This window comes from Platichthys flesus, chromosome 18 (genome assembly GCF_949316205.1).
Source record: "Platichthys flesus chromosome 18, fPlaFle2.1, whole genome shotgun sequence".
Taxonomy (NCBI): Eukaryota; Metazoa; Chordata; class Actinopteri; order Pleuronectiformes; family Pleuronectidae; genus Platichthys; species Platichthys flesus.
The window spans coordinates 7,931,213-7,949,748 of record NC_084962.1 but is presented as its reverse complement, the minus strand read 5'-3'; the positions used below and the strand labels follow the sequence as shown (position 1 = coordinate 7,949,748).

Sequence of the window (18,536 nt, the reverse complement as noted above, 5' to 3'; positions counted from 1 at the left end):
ATGATGATAAGAGAAAGAGAGTTAAGAAACTTTATTAAATCAAGATAACTAAAACAAACCACAATTCCCACAAGGGAAAAAGACATTAGTACCACTGCATTTCAGATGCCCATTACACTCATTGACTACATGACTGGACATGTGATTCTCAGAGCCAACATTTCTCTGAGGCAAAAGGTTCTGACGCCCAGTTGCATAATGTCATCCTCTTGATGACGATGACACAAGGCAACACAAAACACAATAAAACATTGTTTTCTTATTGTTTAAACAGCTGAAACTGATCCAAGATTGTAAGTTCTAAACTGCAGAATATTTTCTCCCTATTGTAAAAGATAGTGTAGAGTAAGAAATAAAGTTCTCCTTTCTGTAGTTTGCAAGTTGACTTCATTTAAAGCAGAACATTTGGTCTTTCTCCAAGGGTAACAAGCAATGGGTGACAAAGACGACAGAGACCATAAGAGAGACAGAGACAGCAGCCGGTTATATCACTGATATGTGGACACTAATGACAACAGATGGTGCTTGGGGTTTTAAGAGGAAGGGGAAACTAAAGCCTGCTCTCTGAGAGAGCAATAAAAGTGCTGCAGCAAGCAAAAAAACGAATGCTAGACTGGGTGAAACTTCAAGGCATTTGCCTTCATTTACTGGTTTCCTGAAGCAGACACTGAGATGCAGGCCCGAGCGACTAAGTCAACGTGAGTGGCTGTGACAAAAAGAGAGTGAAAAAGAGACATGTAGGGACCAACACATGGCAGTTTCCTGACAATTGGCTGTCAGGGAGACACACACCCTAACCGCAAAGGAACCTTTGGTCTTTGCATCTAAAGACATTCACAAAACAAATCATCTGTTGAGTCCCATGAGGCAGCTCTGACAATGCATAATTCTGAGTAACACCAGGATATAAAAAAGTAATTCTTTCATAAAACAACCATCTGAAAAAGGAAAAGGAGATAACTTACAATGGGTGTGAGTAAATCAGTTAATCCGTGGATAGAATCGCTAGATCACAGTGGACACAATCAAAATCCATAAGTCCTTGCCATTTTAATTCTGTCAGGAACGAAAGATCTAATATAACTCTGGGATCTTATGCAGAATAAATAACATATGCCAGCTTGGTTCTCAAAGGACCAGCATTCCTTTTAAGATATTCATCATAGACTGAACTGTAAGGTGAACAGTGAGCAGAGCTTTTTGCCTCAGTACTAAAGAGGCTCTATTCTGTTAATTGTACCTACTCGAGGACATGACTGAGCTAACTGACAAGAAATCCCGATAAAGCTTTCCCTCGCATTTATACAGTGATAACCTTTTGTTGAGTATAAGTTTGTAATTTATACCAATACCGAAAAAACAAGAAAATGTTTTAAAAAAAAAGGAATAAACTAGACAAAATGGTGACCAACTTAATAAATGACCATCCAAACATTTCCTGCGAGCCACAATCACCTAACCAGATAACAAAGTGGTGCCAGCTTATGCTGCACAACAACTGCAAAAAAATTGAGATTTAAATGCGTTTATACAGTGGCCACATTTACATGCACTATATCTTATCGCACATACTTTCAAAGACATTTCAAGTCAAACTGCTGGTTAGTTCAAAAGCATCCAGTACCATCATTTTCTTCAACTTTCTCTGTTGCTTTTCTTCACTCTCATTATGTTGTCTCATTTGACATCCAACAAAATGACCATGCATTGCTCAGGCTTGGAGACTACTGGCTGCCTTACAAAACGGAGTAGCTAGCATTCTGCATGAACGAAACAATGGCAGCGCATCACAGAAAACGATCTCCAGTCTGCCACAAATATCTACACAGACTGGTGTGGTTAGAGAAGAACTGGGCAGTTTTCACTGTGAGAATACCAGCGCTGGGGGTTTAAAAAGAACAGTGACACAAATGCCAAGGTCACACAACCACGAGCAATCAAGCCCATAGTTTGTAATCTCACTGTCAAGTGGGTACAGGGGCTGATGGCAGACTTGATTTTAATGTGGGATGCTGCTTTGGCTTTTGGTTCCACCTGATCTGATCTGGAAGGAAAAGGCAATTGGATAAGATTCATCTCCAGCTATGACTGTCGCTCTGCTCTGCTGTAAGTAAGGGACCAGAAGTGGAGAAGAATTGGATATTTCTGAATGCTGGCATCCTATTAATAAAGCGTGTGTGAGTGTGTGTGTGAGTGTGTGTGTATACCTCTTATCTTTGCAGAATGCTAGGACCACCATTTATTTATCCTTCGGAATTTAGATTTTATTTAGAAATGTCATGCTGCGATGTCTCGTGCCTAATCATAACCTGGCTGTTATTTTTTTATCGATTTCAACAGAGAGAATATTACTTTTTTCCCAAACTTATACGTTTATGACTTTTTTTATATATATTGTCCCTTTTATCAAAAGTAAAGGCAAACTTCAGCATTGTTAATCTTGAAAGATCAGAAAGACGCACAAAGGCTAGCACTCCAATAGGGGTCGTGGGTTCAGTACTTTTTGGTATTTTTGAGGTCGGGTGCCGATAGCTGGCTGTCACAACACGTCAGGTGGATGTGGGTAATAGAAAACCTTGACTCATGTATCAACAACAGCTGCTTATTTTCAGCTGGCCCTTCACTTGCTTTTTAAACCGCTCAGAAAACAATTTTTTTTACACATACAAACCAAAACAAAATAATCCACAATTTTTTCCTTCTCGCTAAGGCCAGCATCACTAATCACTCCTAGGGAATTAAACATTTTAGACTGATTGGCAGCAAATGACTTGCCACACAACGCTCTTAAATTATGTATAAAGATTCATGGAGCGGCAGAATTATTTTAAACTGCCATCACACATACATGTTAGAAAAGTGCATGTACATGGACACGTACGGCTTTTGAAAGCAAAAGCCCCGGGGAGATGAGTATCCAAACATACCAGCCAGTATTAAATAAATTAATCAGTCCAGTGACAGTGACAATTCAGCTGCCTAATGGTAATGTCTTTAGGCGGAATTGTGAATCAGTGTCTCTGATTCACTTATTGATTTTTTTGTAAATAATTCCTAGTACGGAGTAATCAGATCACAAACCATCAGAGGACGGTTATATTTTTAACAGAAGACATAGGGAGAAGAAGCTCTTAAGAATCTGGAGCATAAAGCTTACAAACTGACAGCTTCTATACTGTGTGCAATGTTAATGGGGTTTTCATTGCAAAGGCATACAGCTCTAGATCCACTGTCTCTATAGCATAGGCAAACGAGTAAAAGCCCCAAAGCAATGTCAGTATAATACAGATGGGCTTCTATATTGAGTTTATAGTAGGGCCATATAATAGCAAACTTTGAAGCACTCCATGCCTATAGTGTTATATATTATGGTGTAGGTTATTTATTACTTTTATATCTTCCCAATCTCACACTACCATAAAGGCAAGTAGGATTGATATGATTGGTCTCTGGGCATGATGCCACATTATCATCAGCACTAACTCATACTTACTGTGTACCCCAAAGCTAGTTAAACAAATTTCGGTAATCAATCCAATCTGCCGCTGATCTTTGCCAAGGAAAAACATTCAGCACTGATTAACATTTAATTCTTACATTAAGGGATATTGCATTTTAAAAGGACACAATCTTTATTTAGGACAAACCCTTGCTTGCTTTCTTAGCAAGATTTAGATGGAAGGGCTGACACCTAAGTAATATCTGTACACAACAAACAGCTAGAAGACGGAAAATAGAAAGAAACAGCTGAATAGCTCTGTCTACAGTTAACAAAATCCACCTTCAAACATCTGAGGTAAGAACAACAAATTGCTGCTTTGCAGGGGGTTAACGTGGTAGATAATTTCCAGTAGCTTCCTACAAGGGTGTTAGCTGGTTGCTGGACAACTTTCTCTTTGCATCCTTACCATAATGTTGATGGGATATCAGTATGGTTCCCCTAAAAGGAGCAGACCTGGAGAATGAGGTACAAACATTCTCTAAATATATTTGTTTGCAACTGGACGATCACAACCATCAAAATATATCAGCAAAAAACATTTGTCAATGATAAACCTTCATGTTAGACCTTCAGATTTTTTTCCCAATAAAAGTGTTAGCCTATAGTTAAGCCTCCAGGAGTTTCTGAAGGCTGGTGTAAGGAGAGGAAGAAATAAATAGACGTTGAAAGAAAATTAGTTCTTAGTGTCTCCAGTTGTCTTTACTACTGAAATGAGACAGGAAAGCTGTCAAACAGCCAAGAATGACATCTGTTACAATGATGTGCTCAAAAAGACTGGTCTTAAAAATTGTGTTGAAATAATTAGGTAAGAGGAGCGCCAAAGCAAACTGGCAAAGTGCAAAGAAATGTCCATTGATATTAATAGTTGTAATATGTAACAATATTAACACATATTGGAGAAAGTAATTCCTCCAGTTAGGTGATGGGCTGCTCTCTACTCTACAGTAGCTCAGTCAGCAGACTTGTGGCCACTGTGAAATGAGCAGTCCTAAATCGTACAACCAAACAAAAATTCGGTCAGACAGACTAACACTGTTGCATTGTCAGACAGTTAGTGGAAGATGAGAAAATTGCACTTCAAATCGATTCAGGCTTAATTTTTTCAATGTCATTATGTATGACACACAGTGTAATCATTCACAAAGAAATTACTCATTTTCACTCACTGTTTCAATTGTAATGTGTGTGCGTACTATGAAAATCTAAAAAATGGAATTAATTTAATAAATATTGTTGCAAATATCATCCAAATCGTCCATTATTTAGAAGGAGATGATATTATATTTAACGATCTTATGCCCTTCCAAGTCACTGTGAATAATGGGCTTAGTGCAAATTCTTGCATATATACAGTGTTATCAGAGAGCATGCAGAGTACTGAAAGAATAGCCAAAGGCACAAACCTAGCAAGTAACTCAATTTTTTTTTGTCATTCAGGTTCATTGGAATCGACTGGACTCGTTTCAATCTTGTGACAATAATGAAATATTGATCAGACAAGGTCTCATCACCTGCAACTGATGGGGAGGAGCTTGGAGTTAGGAGTTGTGCAGCAGTCTTCACATAAACATTAGGGAGAGACAAACACCTGAGTACAGAGGTGCAGCATGCTTGTGGATGAATTTGACTTGTACTGAAATTTGTACTGTGGTTAATAAGACTGCAAAAGCACTATATAAATATATAATATATAATATAACAATATATATATAAAAATAAAGTCTGTTTTTCCATACACCTTTACAACATTTTTAACACATACTCTTATATTGTTATGTTACTCTACTAAATTAGACATTGGGAGTTACATGTTCTCAGTTTTTTCAGCTAGTAGCTTATTTAAAACTAATGTTCCGTCATATTCCAGATGGAGAGAATAACCACTGTTCCATTTATTCACTTAAAAAAGTTTGCTTACAATAACTGTAATTACAACAGTTACTGACATTAAAAAAAAATGCCCTGCTTATATGTTCTTATAACATACATGTTTATTTTTTTCATCTGCCAGGTCCATATATACTGTAACTTGATGACTTTTCAAGCAGATGACCAAGAGCCATATATCAAATAGACTATGAATCTATGAACAAGCAAAAATCAAAACGTTTTGCATTCATTTTAGATTTTTCTGTTTATGTTTGTAATTAAGGAAGTTAAGGTATATTAACTAGGCTCAGTGTGCAAAGCTTTGGTTGTGCTTTTCTAAGCCTCAGCAATACAAAATATATTCTGGAAAACTATATTTTGCCAACGGTATCCCTCTCTCAGCTGTAATTAACAGCACAATGGCAGTATATCCAAGGCCATGACTGCTGAACAAATTCCAATTCAACGGTTCCTGATGACTTCCACTAAGGAGTGATTTAAAATGTTTCTTTTTTAAAGTGCACATAAAGCAGACTATTAAAAACCCAGGTCAAATGGAACACCCCTTTTAAGATTAATATAACAAAAATAATGATGTCTTACTGAGCAATTTATACCCCAGAAACTCAACATATAGAATTCTAAGCACAGCTGGAAACAAAATGAGGACTATATATCAGGCTGGAAATAAAAAACAAGCGAAATTTATTACAGTTTCTAATCAGCAGATCTAAGTTCAGTTCATCTCAAGGATTATCTTAGCAGTTCATCAACAATTTTCCACCATTGATATTAACCTTGAACTGCAGCTAATGACTGTCGCCATTATCAATAATCAGATAGATAACTTGTTTGGAATATGTGATTACGTTAAAGGAAAGCAAAACGGAAGACAACAGGGGAAACTCTGTAGGAGACAGGGAAGCCGAAAGATCGTCATGGTGACACAGGGCCTCAGGGCGTCTGGGTCATGAGGAGGACATGCAGTTTGTCAACTGATGTGACACTTTGCACTGACACTTAATGAAATGTCCAGATCAATAAATGATCCCATCATTGCCTCTTTAAAATGAAAAGATCAGTCACTTCCTTCAATTGCTGTGTTGCCCTTCCTTTTTCCGTCTTTCACTCCTTTACTCTCACATAAAAGCCTACATGGCCATATCACCCTTCTTGCTTTTACACTCAAGGGCTTTATAAAAAAAAAAACATACTAACAGAGGGGAGAGCATTTTCTTGTTTTTGTCTGTACCGTTTACATGATTGCGTCACATTTTTGCCAGCAACACATTAATGCTGTTTTACCACATTGCCATGGTGTTCTATTGGATTCAGATCTGACATCTTGCCTGTTTGCGTGTTTCTTCTTTGGGCAACAGACCTTTCCGCTGTAAGGCTTTCGTGCCATGTTTTGTATGCATGTGTGGGCGTAGGCTGACATCTTCAGTAGGAGGCCACTAAAGTTGAACGATTTTTTCTTTGAGACACAACGTATCATCATACTTGAAGTCCCAATTAGAAGTTTGTAAATTGAGGCCATAAAAGGTTACACACGGTCAGCAAAAATACACGGATGTGGCCGGGATCCAGAAAAACCACCCACCAATTGAAAGATACAGGTAGACTTACTCTCAGTTGAGATCTCAGAGGACTGTCTCTACTACCTCACTAGCAGGAAAATGCTTGTGGCAAAACAGTCATCAAATAAAACACTATCCTCAGTCTCTAGGGCATTTTGATTTATGTATGCTCTGCTTTTGTCCTCTCTCTGTGCCTTTGTCTGAGACACACACACATATCCATAACCAAACAACGGACAATATCCAATCACAGGCAGAGTAGGGGTCTTTCGTGGAATTTAGGAAAAAAAAACTATCACTTGCCACCACTCTGTTGCAAAATACTGACTGAATAAAAGCCAACCTTAAAAATGATACCCCACCAAGGAACGGTGTACAAAATAATAATAAAATGTTTCCACAGCGCTTATTCACTTTACATTACCATCTTAATGATTCAGATTTTTCATTGTGACTAATTCAATCAAAATAAGGTCCCTTCATTCATAAATGCTGTCATTATATTATACAATATTATAAAAAAAAAGGCTAGTACAGACCATTGTGCTATGGTTTAAGAAATGAATACACCATTGCTCCATTTCTATGTACCTTAAAACCGCACGTAACTATTTTACTGTATATATATTGTTTTTTTTATATTATTATTTATATTGTTCGATATTGTTGTTTGTAAAGTGCACCAACCACACCAAGGCAATTTCCTGTATGTGCAAATATACATGCCAATAAAAAGAATTCTGATTCTGATTGGTGTGAGTCACTATAGCCATTTTACCGAGCTGACAACTCCTAATGTCACTGGTTTAGAGAAATAAAAAATAATTATTATTATGTCAAATTATGTAAATTATGTCAAACCTTGCTACACATGTTCAAAAGCTTGGCTATGCACTGGCTGCATATCAATACAGCAAAGAAAGAATGGTCACAAGGTGGAGGAGCTGAAGACATTATTCAGTCAGAGCATCTGTCTATTTCTGTCATCTCTGCTGCTCAGTAAATGGCCAGTGGGATGACGGTGCCAGTGGTGCCCCCTTCTCAGAAGACAGATATGCTTTAATGCACCAGCAGCTCCAAGTACTACTGAAGATGTCAGCCTTCAGTAGTATGCATGTGGGCACACATGCATACAAAACATGGCACGAAAGCCTTACAGCGGAAAGGTCTGTTGCCCAAAGAAGAAACACGCAAACAGGCAAGATGTCAGGCAGGAGTGAGGACGTTAGGAGTCGTGTACTCTTTTAAATTATTTGGATTCACATGCATTATCACACTCCTTGTGGAGGAGGAAGGAAAATGGTAGGGAGAATAACAATGCTAAACAGCTAGCTTATACTGTGAATTGAACAATTACACAGTTACCATTTCCATCTGATGAGATGGTTTGGTAAAAGATGCTACATTGATGGCATGTCGGAAGTTAGCGCGAACGACAGAAAATACTTACAGGATGAATGAAAACAAACTTACATCTCGTTGGTTAAATTCTCACACTCTGCTGACCATCTGACAAATGCCATGATCTTGAGTCATATCCTATTCACTGTGAAGGATAACCATTGTACACTTGCTCAACTGATTAGGTGAGACACCAATTAGATTGAAGTCGTCACAGCTGTATATTTATAGGAAACGACAGAAAGGGATATTAAATTATACACCATTTACACAGGGATTCTACACTTAACAAAACCACCTTACTGAATCAGTTCTTCCTTTCTTATTGCTTTTTTTATTGAGACAAATGAAATTACAAAGGTTCTCTTCAAGTCACATATATGGTGTCATAATATTATACTGAATTAGTAATAAAAACAAAGTATTTATTTGCTGAAAGCAACTGTTCACATTTCTTCTAAGTACCAAATTTCAACAACCCTGAGTCATTTTGACCCTCCTCCTCTCGGTGCTTATGCCTGCTCCCTTAAATGACTAAGCTTTAATATATTCCTATTTACTATTAGTGTATTTGAAAACCAAGTTTTCAAAAGTCATATTCAAAAGTTGTGACAATGGTCTCCTGCTGTTCCGGACAGCATCAAGGGAGAATGCTGTGATATGATTGCTGATCACTGCTGCAAGCAAGACATACTGCTGTGCTCACAAATAAGAACTGAAAAGCAGAGACCATCTAGGATACAATTAGATGCTCCATCATTCAGAATAAAAGCCAGTTTAGGCTAAAAATAACAAGTTTGTGCGACACGACAGGATTCAATCTTCTTTATAGCTTGTGCGAACAGCTAGACTCTAAAGGTAGTGTAAAGATCCTACTGGCACTGGAGAGAGAGAGATGTGATGTAGTTTAAATATAAGGATAACTGCAGTATGTCTATCTTGGAGGGCATCTGATAGGGAATGCTTCATTTAGTCTACACATTAGGTGCAGTAAATAGCTGTGTAACAGATCTACGACCTTGAGAGATGGTTGTATACAGCTTAGTCCTGCATCTCTGCACACCGGACAATGGCACACTGTCATGGTCACAGACCCATCAAATATGACATCAAAGAGCTGGTGGGAGAGTTGGTTTCTGAGGCTATTTGACCATCAAACAAGCAGTTCTGACCTAGTGTACTGCTGCATCAGTAGCTTGGAGTTTCTGTAGCGATAAAGTTCGCCCTATAGAGGATTTTGCTTCAGTAGATCACATATCCTTTTGTTGTCCAGGGAAAATAACAGTTTACATTGTTTGGCATCTCCTTGTGAGAAAAATGGGATTTCAGTTTGTTGTGCAGTTGTGTTTTTTTCCACTAGATAATGTCTGTTTTCTCAGACAGTGACTACAGTAAAGGCGATCTTAACTCAAACTCCCAAAGGTGTATTTGGTGTTGGAGGGTTTAGTATTGATTGGTCCCAGCTCTTGCTATGGCTGATTTGACAACACTGCTTATCAACAGAGGCTGACAACAAATGAAAGCCTCTGTTATCATTCTTAATAAAAATAATGTCCTTAATGAGGACGGAAGTTGTCTTCCTGAAATGACGTGAGTCATGTTGTTCAGGCAGGTGCAGCAACTGAATGGTCTATTTAAGGTGTTGAACTGAGTTGCACATTCATAACCACCATTTGTGCTGTCATTGCTTCCAATGCATTGATATACTACGGCTGCTCCTGTATCAACATGGGAAGCTGTTGAGTTTTTTTTTTTCTTTTTGCTTCTCCTTTTGCATAGCGCTGCGATCAAAAAACACCTTAGAAACGTTGCTGAATATAACGTAAAATAACAGTTCTCCTAAAAATGTTGGGTTGGTCTAAAAAGTAGATTAAATTGTCCAACAACCATTAGCAATGTAACTGCAATGATAAAACTTAAAAATAAAGTAAAAGTTATTTCTGTGTATTATGTGCATGAAAGATACTGATAACTTTTAATTTTTTATGTCAGTTTATGGTGACAATGGACTAAATTGCATTAATGAGGTGCCTGTGAATGGATGCATATACAAATATAATGGATTTAACAATCCTGAACACGAGAGCTGATAAACAATGCATTCTTCAGAGAATGTAGCTCCACCAAAAGTCAATCGAAAAACGTGATCATAACAACATGACTCGATTTAATTGCTAAACAAAACCCGTTCTTGACGAAAGTATGTTGTCATCCAAACAGACTCAAAGGTCCTTGAAGGAGAGAATGATTTACAGCTTATTATTATCACTGATGCAGAATAGCATGATGGTACCACCTGGTTAACAAAACAATTATGTTACTTAAATTGATCATGTTAATGCAAAAAGGGCATTAGTCATTGACATGTCACAAATAAGATGGCTTAAATAAATAATGAACTATTCATAGGTTTCACTTAACTGTTAAGTTACTTACTGTCCTTGACACTTGTGACAGGTCTTAATGAGTGGTTTACTGGAAACTGACAGCTATGATGAAAGAAAATGCATCTAATCTCTGGGTTGAATGGAGAGGTGGCAATTAGCCTGGATAAGTGTGAGTCTAGGAGTGATCTGCTGTGGGCATTAATGGGCGCACTCGTATTCTTATGGTAGTCTAATTTGACTCATGTCTCTTGATGTAGCCATCTCTTTGAGAGTCCCTGGAGATGTAAGCATGGATGGTTGAGTTGAGTTTGTTAGTTCATTTCCACCACAGAATATGTAGACATAAGCTCATTAGCAGACATCAGTCCAGGAACGATGATGTAGTAGTAACTGTACGAATAACGACCAAAGCTGAAGGACTAAGGCTATGTCCATACTGTACGTTTTCATTTGAAAATGTATCAACTCTGGTGGTATGGAACACTACTCTGGAGTTTTAGGGCTTTGCTTGCTGATTGGATCTGTACAGTCGATATGTAGCCTTCCCTGATTCGTCGGGCACCTATCACATGACCCACTTCCACAAGCAAACAATCACCTGACCCTATTGTCTCGGCTGAGAGTAGTTGTGCAGTTAAATTTTGTATTTTTGACACAACCAGTGTTTCCCACAAAATGTATTCAATCTATGGCGGTGAGAGAAGGAACTGCATGCCACAACTGCAGCTGAAACTATGAGGTCTAGCTGTCTGCGTGGACGGTAAAAATGTTATGGACCATGAAAATACACAAAAGGCTTATAAGCTCAAACATCTCAGAGAAATATTAGTTTGCTGATTGATCCTAATACACAAGTTGGCCGCATTATAAATAGTTCATAGGGGGAGAGGATGCAAGTTAATTTACTACAGTTCACTTACCTAGTAATGAATTTAGTCTAATTTGGATGACACCATCAGTCATTCGTACAAATCAAGCAGTAATACTGTGTTTTTATCTGTGTTTTTTTCCATTAATTACAACTAATAAGAACAAAGCAGAGAGAAGGAAAACACCCCATTTGGCTACATGACGTTTACCAGCTTATGATGTTTACTGAAACTGACGAAAAGACTGCTCTACGGTTGAAAACTATGAGTGTAAAAGCCCAGGAGGCCTTGGATAATTTTTTATCTGTAGTACAGCCTAAATGCTGTGATCCTGGCATCGTTTGTACAACATTAAGCGTATCATCAGAAAAGGCATCGACCAATTTATATCATAGTTGGGAATTGTTTGCATTATAATTCATTCTGTCTCACACATTCACACTCTCTGTTTTCCATCAGCTTTCTAACATCCTTGGGCGGCACAGCTTGTCGTCATTGAGCATGCACAGAGGCAGTGAGCAGCAATGCTCAATCATTTCAGTGCAACTCTTCAGGCTCATTTCTTTCATGCAGAAATGTAAGCTGTTTACAATAATATGGTTATCTCCATAGCACAGTAATAAAACAAGGCATTAAAATCCCACGAAGAGGATCACCACCCAACCTTGTCAACTGTATACACTTAGCACCAACTGTGCATGGCGATATACTGGGAGTGGAAAAAAGACCCGCATACACAGGATGAATCGTCAGAAACACACACACACACTGATGTCAGCTCATCTTCACCCGAAAACCATAAATGGAGGCAAGAGGCATCATGGATGATTTTCCATTCATTTCATGCTTGGTGCCACAATCCATGAGGAATCTGTGCCCAAATGGCAGCTTACGCTCAGTGCTTATTCGCTCGGGGCTTTGCATGCTTTGCATGGATTTTATTAGTGGGCGCCACAGGGTCTCAGAGTGTGCAACTCAAGATTGTCTTTGCCTGGTGGCAAATAGGAGCTGGGGAGAATTCAGTGTCCAGTTTAATAACTTAATAACAATATCACCAGCTCATTTTTCAGGCAAATTATGCTTTGTTTACTCTTCCTGACTGGCAGCCTACTTGCTTATGTTGTACAAATATATTTAGGTAAAAAAAAAAAATTCATCATCTGAAAGATGGATCAAATAACATTTAGATAGGTTTATGGTTATTGACTTAATGATATATATAAGTATGTTTAATTTACATGATCTTATTTGAGTATGAATGTATAAATGCAAAGACCTATGTTGGTATAATAAATTAAGTTAGATTAAAACCCTGATTTCCCTTGCATAATTCTTTATCACATTTCTCTTTCCAATTTTCACATGTGGAACAGAACTTGGATTGAAGGAGCAATTTGTACAATTATGTAAACCAACCAACAGTTAGACCATATGTCAATTAGGTCTAAAGTTTTCTGAAATGATGCGGCCAATGCTGAATTCATTGAGTCTAGATTTACAAAAGAATCAATGGCGACGACTGGTTTTGAGTTGATTGAGGTAAAACGAATACTTGGGAGAGAAACTAAAGTCATGAACTAGCATGCAAAACACACTGACTTGAAGGTTAAACTCATCCATTCTGTGAGTGTAATTGATCATGTGTCCTTGTAAAGATGGAATGCATAGATGAGGGAATCAGGTAAACAAAATTGTCTTCTACAGTGCTTTGTGTTTCTTAAATGAAAATGTAGCTTCTTATTAACACATTTCCTTATGCTCTGTGACCACCTCAGCACGTTACTGGCCATGTGCCCATTGTCCCTTTGTCCTGAGTAAAATAAAATCCAGGCCACCCTTTTATGCAGTAACTTTTATGCTTCAGCCTGAGGTGAAAGGATATGAGAGTGTTTATAATGACTTTAAATATCCTATCAAGGTCTTGTGATGGATTGACATTGGCAACAGGGAGTGGAGCTGTCGGTTTACTGTGATGTGAGATACAAGGAAGGGGAGAGGCAAGACGCAGCAGTGTTCAATCTACATGAATGCAGCCTGGTGGCTGTTGCCTTGGGCGTGCTTTGGAGTGACGCAGAGGACACATTATGCAGTGTCTGCATCGTTCTTCATTTCTTCTGCAATCAGTTCAACAGTTGAATAAGGACAACTGGAGGAGGAAAATATACTGGCTCACTGTGCCAAGAAAGAGAGACTGAGAAAGCTTTTTGCCAAATTGGAAAGGCAGCACACGACTTATGATTGAGTGTGACAAATACAGATAACAAGAGAATGATCAGATAATTATTTTTGTTAAGGTGATGCATAGCATATGCCTTTTGACTGTCACAAAATAAACCCAGCTGATTTAGCTTGCGAAAAACCGTCATGAAGGGATCAAAAACAAGTGAGATGACTTAATTATTGATGAAAGTAAAGCACTCCATATGAACCAGATCCTTGTGGTGTTGCACTATGAATGAACCCAGGGCTGTGCACAGGTAATGGCCTTGCTAGGTTTGCTTGTCCTCCTGGGACAGAGTGACAGGAGAAAGGCAAGGGGGAGGAGAAAGAATAAGGAAGTAGAGAAACTGACGGAGCGGCCCATGCACGCTAATGGAAACCACATTCTGATTCCTGTTTTCTCGTGCATTAACAGCAGCAAGGTCTCCTATCCTCCCACACCCGATTGACCTGACAGTAGCAGAGGATGTTCTGGCTACCAGCATCGCAACAACTGGACTCCATCCACAGTTACTGCTTTTAAAACATGATTCAGAAATATCCTTAGCCTTGAAAAAGCCTTTCACGCAGCCTTCACTATACTTCGAAACAGTGCATTTCCTCCCTTCCACCACCACTTTGTGTTATATCTGAATGTCACAGGCAACTTTCAGCTCTAGGCAAATGGAAAAGAGGGATGCAAGGAGAGGTGGCCCAGATAAAAGCCATATAGAACTGAAGATACCAAAACTGCTCCAGATAGGCTTCACCCTACAGGTAATGATTTAAGATAACCTGGACCTTCAAGTGTCCTGGCCTTCAACAGGAGAGGAAGGGTGAGCCAGCAACCCCAGAATGACCTCTCTACACCGGGTGAATTCTCTTTTATTTAAATACCAGTAGAGAAACAAGCAGTTCCTTCAACAGATGCAGCACACTTTCATTTGTGTGGCTGTGTCATATCGAGACATAACTGACTTTGTGATCAATTAGCCTAATAGCCGCCTTGCTGACGTGCTCCAGGTGAGAACTGGCTGCCGATGTCACAAATGAATCACCTGAGTTAGCCTAATTAATTAAGTCTCTGGTGGAGGCTGATAACGACTCTCCCAAGAGCTTCTAAATTGGTGGTCCACATCTGTGACATTTAGCTTGGTAGATAAAGAGAGTGCAGCGAAAAAAAGAAGCGTGCACGGGCCAACGGCTGGCTGTAACCCTTAAAACTGATCTTTCCCCATTACAAAGTCGAACAATCCCCTTCTTATACTTGGCATACGTATGAATAAATAATGATATAGTTTTTTCTATATAGGATTGATGAATAAATGAATCAATACCTACATAAACCTATACCTAGTTAAGATACACCAATGTGTAAGTTTAGAAGATACACTACAATATGATGTGAGGGAATGAGATATGTTGAATATGTGCTGTCATAGGCTGACATGACTGTGATGTGTTGCACTGTACCAGATTGAATGTTTTCTACATTTCCACCCCAATAAAAATGTCCCGTTTCAATCCTGATGCAACAGTCTTACATTGTGACTGCACTAACCTGGACTGATTTTATGGGGATACAATTTTACAATTATCTAAATATTCCTGCTCTACCATATTTTCCAGTTCATCAGGACAAGATAAACAGCAATGAGCTCAAGACTTAGACGTGCCCAGAGTCTTTCAGAATTGATAGTAGCCAAAAGAGGCCCTCGTCTGTCAAGAGGGGACCCATCTCCTAGGGATAAGGAATGGTTTACACACACAGCAGGGGTTATATTAGCAGTGATCTCCTGAGAGACAAGCGCCACCTTGTGTCCATAAGCTAAACTACAAAGACAGCAATTATTTAAAAATTCTGGCTCAACTTTAGCTTCAACAAACAGAATATTAATATCAACATAATCGTCATTTTTCAATTAAAGCACCACACATTCCACATTCCCTGTCTGCACAATCCTGTCTGATGTAGACGCTGTACATCTCACCCTGACATGTGAGGGTGCAGCTTTCAGTCCATCTCAACCTCCATATTGTCCAGGTGGAAGCTAGAGGGCATTTTTCGGATTACTTCTAAAAAAGAAAAACTGCTAACCCCTGATTTGTTCAGGTAACAGCCTCATTAGTCTGCCCCCTGCTCGTGCCCGGGCCTCCCTTCACCCTTAGGCACCTGCCGTTTGCCACAGGTGGGCATGTAATTGCTCTGTGGCGTGGACATGTTCTGAGTGTTTAGGAATGAGCAGTCTTGCTAATGAGGCCACTCGCTGTGTGGCTTCTCTACTGCTGTAATGCATGTGTGTGCGAGTGCGTGTAGGCAGGTGTATGGCATCACATACATCTGGTACCGTGATGTAGTGCACCACAGCTGCTTGCCACTGCATCAGACTGAAAAACCCAAGATGAGCAAAGGAGTTGGAGTCTGAGTGTGTGTGTGCGTGTGTGATAAAGCAGAGGGGTAATGTGTCATTTGTGTTTTTGTTTGAACTCGGGATGTGTTACATTCAATGTGTGCATGTCCCAAAAAGCCACTGAGCATTTATTTAATAGGTGATGTTAACAAAATGGTAAAACAATATCAACTATTGAAATATTGCAAGTCATTTGTCACCCTTTCCTGTCATCTAACTTATCCTATAAAATGAGTCTCTGTTTCGTGTAAAGAGGAAGCTCACATTCATGATCACTCTGTTCATCTATCACCCGGCTCAGGTTGCAGAGCAATTATAAAAGTGTGTGCTGCGAAACACTGAATACCCACTATTGGTGCACTGTTTGTCAGTGGCCTCGCCCAGAGTGCTGCTCCTGGCCGGCTCCTCTCCTGCAGCTTGGTGCTTTCTGGTTGCCACAGAGCCCGGAGCTGCCGTCTGCGGAGTTGGCGTCAGGAGGTCTGGAGAGCCCACAGAGGATCAGTTGCAGACAACAGACAAAACTCTTTGGAGTGCGTGCGTGTATGTGCGAGTGTAGCCATTTGTGCAAATGGGAAAACATTTCTGAAATGCATTGCTGGAAAGATGGAGGGAATGTGTGAGTGCGGGTTTTGTGTTTGTTTGCGTGTAGGAAGGTACGCTGACAGACAATGATAAAAATGTGATCTGACAGGCGAAGATGACCAGAGGGTTGTGATAGGGTGAATGTGGCACAGCTACATGTCAACCAACAGCAAATATCAATACAAACTAAAAATACAAATAATAATTCCCAATGGCTATATGTTTCACACTAAGAGCTTGACAAGAATGAGAAGAGAAGTGGAGCACAAGGCCTTGAAAAATAGTCATTTCAACATTGACTTTGGTTGAGTTTTTGGCAGAGATTATCGAAGGGTTCATCGCAGCTCCCTTGTTTCTTGCGCTTTGAGTTGCGAACAAGTCTGCGACCGGACATCATGCAGTGCTCGGCTAATTGATAGTTTTACAACAGGAACTAGTCTGCGAGATGAAATATTTACACTGCTGTATTCCTCCGCTCAGGGAGTTGACTTCTGCTCCTGCAATATTCATTTAGCATCTCGTGCTTTGAGTTGCTAAAAGAGAAAATCAAAAGCAACAGAGTGATTTCTGCAAATTGCTTCCTTTTTGATAAGTTCCCCACTTGACATGGAGGAGTCAGACCTCTGTGGCTCGAGTCAGAAGTCAATATGCCCTTCGGGGGGGGGGGGGGGGGGGGGCACTGTGCATACTGTAGATAATAGTTTAAACGAGAAATTACTACTAATAATCTACTTGTGCAGCTCCCTCAGTGCAATGGAACAGAAAAAAAAGTAGCGACATATGAGTCTCTGTGTAAAGTAAAGACAAAGGCATATTTGATGGGAGAGGTACTCTGTACTACACATGTCTGCTAATAAAAGAAGAAATGCACAATGTAGGAAGTGAGATTTTTTATGATTCTGCAGTCTAGGTTAAATATTTAATATGTGTTGTATAAGTCATTTTTCCAGTGCACTCCGATACTGTTGAAGCATAGATATAAAAAAGTGACACAATGTAGTCTTGTCGTCCTACAGATCAATTTTTAATGTTTGAGTTTTTGTTCATAACATGTGCAGGTGTGTATGCACATGCTGATAAGACGCATACAAAATATTATATTTAAACCCCTTTTAAAACAACCTTACATAGATAAAGTGTTTAATGTACAAAAGTGCAAATTAAACTACTACTCTAAGTAAGGCGCTCTCTCAATCAAAACAATAATTTAAAGACCTAGTTTGATGATGGGAGTTGACTTCACCATCGTTGTCGATGAAAATCGACCAGACTTGACTCAGGGGCAAATTAGATTTGCTGGTAAGGAAATGTATTTAAGTTGTAATCATGTTGTGCTGCAAACGACAATGATTGACCGTGAACCATTACGACTGACACACAAACAACTGACTGGGAAACTGGCTACTAGTGTGGTTTTCCTTCATCTTACACATTTGTCATGAAAGTTACAGCAGAGACGAGCAAGTACCGAGTCTATAAACATAACTAAATTTACTTCTAATGAAGCATTATTACATATTATATCTAAAAGCCAATTTATTCTTTATAATATTTGACAGCTTGCATGAAAGCCAATACTTAAAAAAGTGTGTATATTATTTAATTACAACATATGTGTGCATTTCTATGGGCGTAAGGATTATTCAGCAATATCCAAAGTCCATTCAGAACTGCTTGGGGCTGTTTGGTGAGCGTACACATACAAGGCGCCAAGCAGACATCTAGCACAGAAGGTA

At 39.1% G+C, this 18,536-nt stretch overlaps 1 protein-coding gene across 1 annotated transcript in view; it reads right to left on the bottom strand.

The window, feature by feature from the left end:
• Nucleotides 1-18,536, bottom strand: part of atad2b (ATPase family AAA domain containing 2B) — a 74,538-nt gene that overhangs the window by 33,814 nt on the left and 22,188 nt on the right. The window contains exon 24 of the mRNA XM_062411512.1: nt 16,569-16,697. Coding sequence (XP_062267496.1) covers nt 16,569-16,697 — 129 coding nt within the window. The remainder of the gene's footprint in view (nt 1-16,568; nt 16,698-18,536) is intronic.